Source organism: Apaloderma vittatum, unplaced genomic scaffold (genome assembly GCF_000703405.1).
Source record: "Apaloderma vittatum isolate BGI_N311 unplaced genomic scaffold, ASM70340v1 scaffold23476, whole genome shotgun sequence".
Lineage (NCBI taxonomy): Eukaryota > Metazoa > Chordata > Aves > Trogoniformes > Trogonidae > Apaloderma > Apaloderma vittatum.
In genome coordinates this window covers 11,575-19,629 of record NW_009722602.1, presented here as the reverse complement: position 1 = coordinate 19,629, position 8,055 = coordinate 11,575, and the positions used below count along the sequence as shown (strand labels likewise).

Sequence of the window (8,055 nt, the reverse complement as noted above, 5' to 3'; positions counted from 1 at the left end):
TCTCTCTTACATTCTCACTCCTCTCTTCCACCTGCTGTTGTGCAGCAGTTTTTACCCTTTCTTGAATATGTTGTCACAGAGGTGCTACCAATGTCACCCATGGGCTCAGTCTTGGTCAGCAGCAAGTCCAACTTGGAGCTGACTGGCATTGGCTCTGTCGGACATACGGGAAGCTTCTAGCAGCTTCTCACAGAAGCCACCACTGTAGCCCTCCCCTGTACAAAAACCTTGCCATGCAAACCAGATACACTCCTTTAACTCAAGTTTCTCATTAAATTTGCTACAGCTTCCTAAACCCACTTTGCTTCCAGACGACCACTGAGAGAATGATATCACCAAGCTGATTTAATAAGTATAATAGTTCATTGTTTCTGGCCCAGAGGAGAGATGTGACACACATACATAATGTATCTGAAAGAGATCCCTCCCAACATACACACCTAATTTCAAGCTCGCAAAGTGTCTACAAAAGGCAAACTTAGAGACTTCTCCTTTACCACCATGTGAATGGGTCCTTCAGAGTACAGTGTACTCCCTTACGAGACTGTGGACATCGACACCAGCAACATTAGCATAGAGTTCAGGCACCACTAGCTCAGGCACCTGCAGCACTGCGTGGTCATTGCTGGTCTTTACAGCTGTTTGTAGGGACCGGACCAGGTCTGCTGGAGAAGGCCTGTTAGTTGCATTCCACTGCCAGCAGGACTTCATGATATCGTACCTGTAAGATGGAGAAGTAGGGAAGCACTGGGAATGAGAAGCACCAACACGAAGTTTTACTGCAGTCAAGTCATCTCATGTTTAAAATGTCTAGAGACTTTCTCTTTTTCTGCTTCTTATAAAGTTATTTCAATGACCCCCTGAAATTTGCAGCCATATAATCATGGGTGGGGACAAAGCCAGGCGGTTGTTTGCCAGGATGCCAACTGTGAATATGGGAAAAGGGAAAAAGATTGTTTGGTATTCCTTTTTGAAACAGCATTATGGAAGAAAAAGACTGAATATTAAAAGAAATTACATCTTCACAAAAGGAAATGAAACACCTTGGATCTTCCTCATGGATGCTTTGTTCATTTCAGGGAGAATCCCAGAACTCAGAGGAATATTCCTGCATCTTGCAGGCAAGTGGTGGAGCATGGAAATGCAAGGGCAGACAAGGAAACAGAAACAAGAACAATTTTTAAAAGCAGGAAAGAGAGGTATTGGCAATCAAGGTTTCATGCAGCAGAATCCAGTCAGGGGATGCAGCAGTCATGTGAGAACAAGTCTCAGCTAAGAGGTTACTTTTTTCTACAGCCTAGACTTAGAGATCTTCTGTTAGATCTAGTTTTGTATGCCTCCCTTCCATTTAGCTCTGCAGATGTAAAGTTCCATTTGCCTTAAAGCAAGTGGCTTACATGGCTTTCTGGCAGCTTGAGGGCTGCTTCATAATGTTCTGTCTCTGGAGGTAGGACAAGATGTCACAAGGCGGTACCTCAGGATATGGTGGAGCACCTGGAATAGCAAAAGGAATAACAGTAGAAAATTTGTAAGGTAATGGTTGCAGACAGCAGCTACTATATAAGAACACCTTCCTTCCCTACTAAAATCCACTTTTTTTTCCTATCACAATTCACACTGACAGAAAATCTAAAAGAGATTGTTAAGGCTTTGCAAGTTTCAAAATACAGAATGCTTATTTAAATAGTCCAGCTTTGCATTCTAAGATTTGAGATTTTGAGCCTCGCTAATTTGCTGCTTTCTTATGTATTTTTTTATTATCAATAAATTTTCTTACCTAATGTAATCATTTCATACAGTAGAATTCCAAAAGACCATCTGCCAGAAAAGAAAACAAAGCAATGTTAAGTTTCCATTCTAGCTTAAATACATACAAACAATTAGGCATGACTTGCAGAAATGAGAAGGTATGAGCTATGAAGTGGAGTATTATGCTGAGACAAGACACAGCTTACTGTGAATTTCAGGACATGAAATGATACATAAAGGAGTGAAAGCGATAGACCTGAAAGACAGATGAACTTCTAGTCCAAAAATTAAATCGTACGTGTCTGCCTTGATGCTGGGGGGTTTCCTCAGGAGCCGCTCTGGTGCTTGCCACTTGACTGGCACTGTCTGTGTGACTGCGTTTGCACCATATGTGTGACTTTCATAGGCCAGACCCAAACCAGAGAGCTTAGCAGTGAAGTTGTGATGAAGGAGGACATTCCTGGCAGCAATGTCACCATGGAGCAACTTTTTCTGTTCAAGGTAAGCCTGGAAAGTTGGAAAAGAAAGACCGTGATAATTTACAAAGGAATTGTAATTGATGCAAATTTTCACTTAGATTATGCTTGTCTTCCACGCTGTGGAATGAAGGTGTATGCTCACCAAAAAAATACAAGCATATTTTTCTCAGTTTTAGCAAAGCACATCCTCAGTGCTTAGGCCAAGAAGACTTAAGCCACCACGTAGACTTGTGTTGTAATCAAGCATGAAGAAAAAAATGCAGCAAAAGTGAGCAGACTTACCAGAGCTGCTGCAACCTGCTGTCCAACTTCATATACTTGTCTCTCAGTGAGGTCATAGGGGATACCATCTGCTGTCATTACATCCTAGAGACAAAAGAGCACAACCCACTTCAAATAAATGCCATAGCTGTAAGGGTACTGGAGAATGTTTCCTTCTAATCAAATAAAATTAGTGTTATCTAATCTTATGCTCCAACAGCTAATTTCACAATTGGTCATATATTGACTGAAATGTAACAGTACATAGATGGTTGAGGTTGATGGATGGATAGCATACTGATTAAGACAAGCACACTAGAGACAACTGATGGGTGACCTGAAGGGTGGAGAAGAGATTAACAGATTAGACAGAAATGGGCAGAATGACACTCCATACAGATGAATGAAAGATATATTATAAATTAGAATGATAAGTAGAAAAGTACGTTTATAACATGTAAACGGTTATCTGGTATGAGACTAACAGTCCATCTCTCTCACTACCTTGTCCATAACAGTGACCCTAGTTGGATGCCCAGATGAGAGAAAGAGAATAAGGTAAGTACATAATGCTTTTCCAGCCCTCAACTACTTTCAGTTTCCCGAGAGGGCTGTAGTTTCCACATGTTCAGTAACCTTCAAAAGGTGACTTTCTATGAATGTGTTCAGTCTGGTCTTGAACTCATGTTCAAGTTTCAGTATCCACAGCAAAGAGTGGCACGGAATTCCATTAGTCAATTCCCCATCTCATGAAGAACCACCTCCATTTGTTTTGTTTTGAACATGGCACTTAGCAGCTTTATTTGCTACCACCTTGACCTTCTGTTAAACAAGACAGTAAACACTTACTCTCTATACAGAATTCCAGATATAGGAGAATGCTGGATTTATATACTGACACAGTGGAGTTTTGTTCCCATGCCTTTCTTAATAAGGCTTAATATTTGGTTTCTTTTTTGGCTTACTATTTTCACCAGATTGTGTATTTTCATACAATCAGACCCACAATTTTAATTCTCATCAGCAATGGGCAGATATGATGCCATGATTACATAGAATCATAGAATGGCCTAAACTGGAAGGGACCTTAGAGATCATTTTAATCCAGCCTCTTTGCCGCCAGGGACGCCGCCTCTCTACTAGATCAGGCAACACATGGGGACCGAACGGGAATCGAACCCGTGACCTTAGCGTTGTTAGCGCTACGCTCAACTGACCAAGCTAACTGGCCCCCTGATTGACTTGCAGAAATGAGAAGGTATGAGCTATAAAGTGGAGTATTATTCTGAGACAAGATACAGCTTACTGTGAACTTCAGGACATGAAATGATACATAAAGGAGTGAAAGAGATAGACCTGACAGACAGATGAACTTCTAGTCCAAAAATTAAATCGTACGTGTCTGCCTTGATGCTGGGGGGTTTCCTCAGGAGCCGCTCTGGTGCTCATGGAACTCACATACATGAAGCCAAGACTGCTTTTCTACGTGTGTGTCATTCCAACTGTGCTGAATTTCACCTGTTTTTATTGGCCAGTCTCTCGGTCTTGGAAGACCCTTTTGCAGTTCACCAGGGCCAGAACTTGCCTTTACTGGCTGGAATCACTGGCCAACATCATCACCTCAGTGTCATCCCATTTTCCAGGTTATTAATATGTGCAATGAATAGCAGCACCAGGTCCTAGATGGGTCACCTCCCTCCAGTGCAAGTACAACCTTTCAGGCTTATGCTCCGTTTCTTGTATTCTAATCAACTAGCTATCATTCTTTCAGGCCTTCCATAGACCTTCTCCTTGGTATTGTAACTGCTCAGCTTTCTTAAAAGCATTTGGAGTAAGATATTATTTAAAACTTTTCAGAAATTCAGGTAGCTATATCAACTCTCACTCCAGTTCCACCTATACCTTTCAAGGAACTCCAGCAGTCTGCAAAGTAGGACTTAGCTTTACAAAAGTATGTTAACTTCTCCAAACTACTTCATATCAGTTGAGATAGCCACTAATTCTATTCCATTTTAGACTTGTGTAGAACTTCTTTGGGGGATGGAAATAGTTTAGACTGATACAGAATGACACATGGAGAGAAGAAAAGAATCATCTGTGACTTGTGGACTATGGCTTATGAACAGATGTGTACCTAAGGAATTTAAGAAGATATTCTATCATCACTACTTTTGACTCACCCTCCGACATGTCCACAGAAATGTCAACAGGTCACCAAGAGACACATCTTCCATGATCATATAAAATGGGAGTTGGTCTACACAGCATCCAACCAATTCATCAAGGTTCTCATGATGACCAAGATTTTGATGGAATTTAATCCTTCCCAGGAAATCCTTTATTTCCTGGGAACTAGCCAGGTCTGAAAGAATAACAACAGCAAACTAAAAAAACCCACACCAAGCAAAACAACAACAAAAAACCCACCATGAAAAAAGCAAACAACAAAAAAAACACCCCTAAAAAACAAACAAAAAACCCCAACCAAAGGGAGGCAGCAAAGAACAGGGTTAGTAGCTTAAAATCCACATGAACAGCAATCTTTAGTCCTATCAAGACACTCCTTGCAAAACACCACCCTGACTAGCTAACATGATTCTGAACAGACTTGCTCTTGCCCAGTAATGAATGCAAAGTTCTGCCCAACACTGTGGCTTTTTGATACTGAGATCTGTATCAAAGTGGATCCCATCCATGTGCCTTACCTTGTAAGGCTTTCAAGACTACAGTCTTAGTCTTCCCAGCATTTCCAGTTTCCAGCTGTGCTCTGTAGATGCTCCCATAGCGGCCGTATTTTATCAGCTGAAAGGTGCTGGGTGAGAGTTTGTCTCGTGGTATCTCCAGCTCTTTCAGAGTCAAGGATGCAGAATTTAGCAGGTTCTCCACAGATGTCTCACTCAGCTGGATATAGTGGTTCCCTGTTGAGTTGGATTCCTGATGATTCTTGTCATTCACTGACAAAAGCAAATAGACATGATTCATAAAAACAGAGGAACTTTTGTAGGAGGTGGCAATGCCTGTCCTCCTATCCTCCTTAATTTTTTGCTTCATAGGATTTTAGAAATCAGGACAAAGTAAGGAACTGTTATTGTATCTTACTTATCTTGGCCCTTGAAGAGGAGAAGGAATTTATCTCCCTCTCTTTTTGATGAAAATGCAGAATGAGTCTGGAGATCTCTACTATATTTAACTTTGTAAACTTTCTAGGTAAGACACATTTGCACTTGATTCCCACGTGCTGAGGCAATGACCATTTTCTTTTATTACTGGCTATCAAGTGTTATGAAAGTGAGAGCGCACACTGTTCCCACAAAGGCCTTATCTTTGCTCTCAATTATTTCCCTTGATATAGGCTGAAGAGGCTTTTTCCTCTATGAAACTAAAATCAGTTCAGAACTGGATTTTCATTTCCACACAGCAACATGTGTTTGTAGTACCAACAAATGTTTCCGTATTCTATTTCGTGTGTTGTCTTCACAGGAAGTGGGAGCAGTAGCTTGAAATTAAATTTCTTAAATGACAGTATAGAAAATGGATTAACTAAGTGTGATTTACATCCAAACAGATGTCATTCATAATTATCCCAGTGAAATTCTCTGCAGTAGAGTTGCAGTAGCCTCCAGCTGCAGTAGTCTCTAGAAGGCAGTTACATAACACACTGCAGCTCTCAAGTGATGTTACCATAGTATGTTAAAGAGTCTACGTGGTATGTTGCTTTAGGTTTTCTCAGATCCATCTCTACTACAGATTCCACTATTACAACTGCAAGTGGAGTAAATCAGGGTTCCTAGTATTTCTAATATTCCATGGATTGCTGAACAACACTCAAGAGTTTTCGTAAATGCTATTCCTTAAGAGCTGAAGCAATGGGGAAATGGGATTGACTTCTTGCCACATTCTTTTCTCTGGCTGACAAACATTTTTTTACCTTGGTGTCCAGATGATGATGACTGCTCTTGCTTTGCTTGCAACCCTCGACAGTGGAGCCAAAGGATCACTGTTAGCACAATGACAAAAAATCCCACAAGGAGAACGGGGACAACAATCACTTCAGTCTGATATTCACGCACAACTATCATCAGAAAAAGAAAACGGGAAACCATGGAATAAGCACCACTGCCTGATGCATATTGGTTCTATATAACAAAGTAGTAATAACCCATTTGAGTAACTTTCAGCCCCAAAAACATGAGTATCTATCCTCTGCTCCTTGAAATAACAACTAAGCACTGTTAGTGATGCCACCCTATTTTTCAAAGGTGCTGAGTATCTAAACCGCATGAAGCCACTGGACCTGCCACAGCTAAAGCCGCTTATAGAGGTAGATGCCTTAATAGAGAGGCTAAGAACTGTACCCATGTGTAAGTATCACCCACCAGTGAAGCAGAACTGGCCTTGGCAAAGGGATCACAGGCAGATGGGCACTGCTGTGCGATCACAAATACGTGTGCAATTACAGCTTCAGCTCCTTCCATTAAAATTATAGGGACTATTTTAAAGAAAACAGGGCGTAGTCACCTGATTTGGAATTTGACCAGAAGACATTGCAATTAACAAGGATCTTGCAGGTAACTTAACTCTGATATGCTCCCAGATTTGGAGGTAGTGTTATTTTTGTGTAGACCAAGACCACATTTCAGTTCCCAAAGACGACAGAAACTCATGAAATTAAAATCTCACAAGACTGGTCCTTAGGGAAGCTGCAGGGAATCTTTAATGACCATCTTATGTCTCTTATTCAAAGTCAAAAGCTCTAAAATTACTAAAACTAGGTGAGAAGAATTCCACCACAAAGGCTGCATCCCCTTAAAAGTTCCTCTCCCAAGACACAATGCAAGGAAAGCTCAGTCAAATCTTTCTGTGTGGGCTGGGATGAAGGTGGAGAAGAAGGAAGGGCTTGGCCCACTTTTTAGTAAAGCTGGACTTCCTGCTCAGTGTGTGAAAGCTTATTACTCAAAGGAATCTGTGAACCTTACCGCATAGCTTGTCATTGCTGTTGCATTCCAGAAGCACGCGTGTAAATCTTTTTACTTCCCCTGTCATGTTCAATTACAAGCAAGTGGGTCTCCACCTTCTGTCTTCTGCATAAACACCAAGAATGTTAATGGCATTTATTAGGAGAAAGGATGATTTATGAAGCAACAACTAGGCTGAATACAGAGCTGTATACCCCTCATGATCAGTGGTTGTGTGAAGAAGCAGCACTGGGACTTTGAGGCTTAGAGAATGATACAGAACATCTACTATCAAATTCTATGAATGAGAGACTTCAAGACCAGAGATAATTTAAGCTTAAGCTTGTTCTACAGTGCTGCACAAGCAATTGAGTACCCCTAGGCCTGAAGACTGACACATGCACAAAAATTCATAATCATGAAACTTAATTATATTTAAAGAATAGCTAATTCAGCTAACACACTTCCAGCCAAAACACTTAGATTTCAGGAAGGGTCAGCCTTTTTTCTGGTCCATAACAATTAACAGATGAGCAGCATGCATACAAAATGTCTGTCATTCTTGACTACAGGCCCTGCTGCAATTTGTACTATTGTTCCACAACGACGAG

At 41.0% G+C, this 8,055-nt stretch overlaps 1 protein-coding gene across 1 annotated transcript; it reads right to left on the bottom strand.

The window, feature by feature from the left end:
• Nucleotides 1-516: 516 nt before the first annotated feature.
• On the bottom strand, nucleotides 517-7,532 carry STYK1 (serine/threonine/tyrosine kinase 1). Its single transcript, XM_009871827.1, has 9 exons — nucleotides 7,466-7,532; nucleotides 6,418-6,561; nucleotides 5,195-5,443; nucleotides 4,670-4,851; nucleotides 2,511-2,594; nucleotides 2,048-2,256; nucleotides 1,778-1,818; nucleotides 1,398-1,494; nucleotides 517-721 (listed from the first exon to the last, which is right to left on the bottom strand). The coding sequence occupies exons 1-9, from the start codon at nucleotides 7,530-7,532 to the stop codon at nucleotides 517-519; spliced, it is 1,278 nt and encodes a 425-aa protein (XP_009870129.1).
• Between the last annotated feature and the right edge of the window lie 523 nt (nucleotides 7,533-8,055).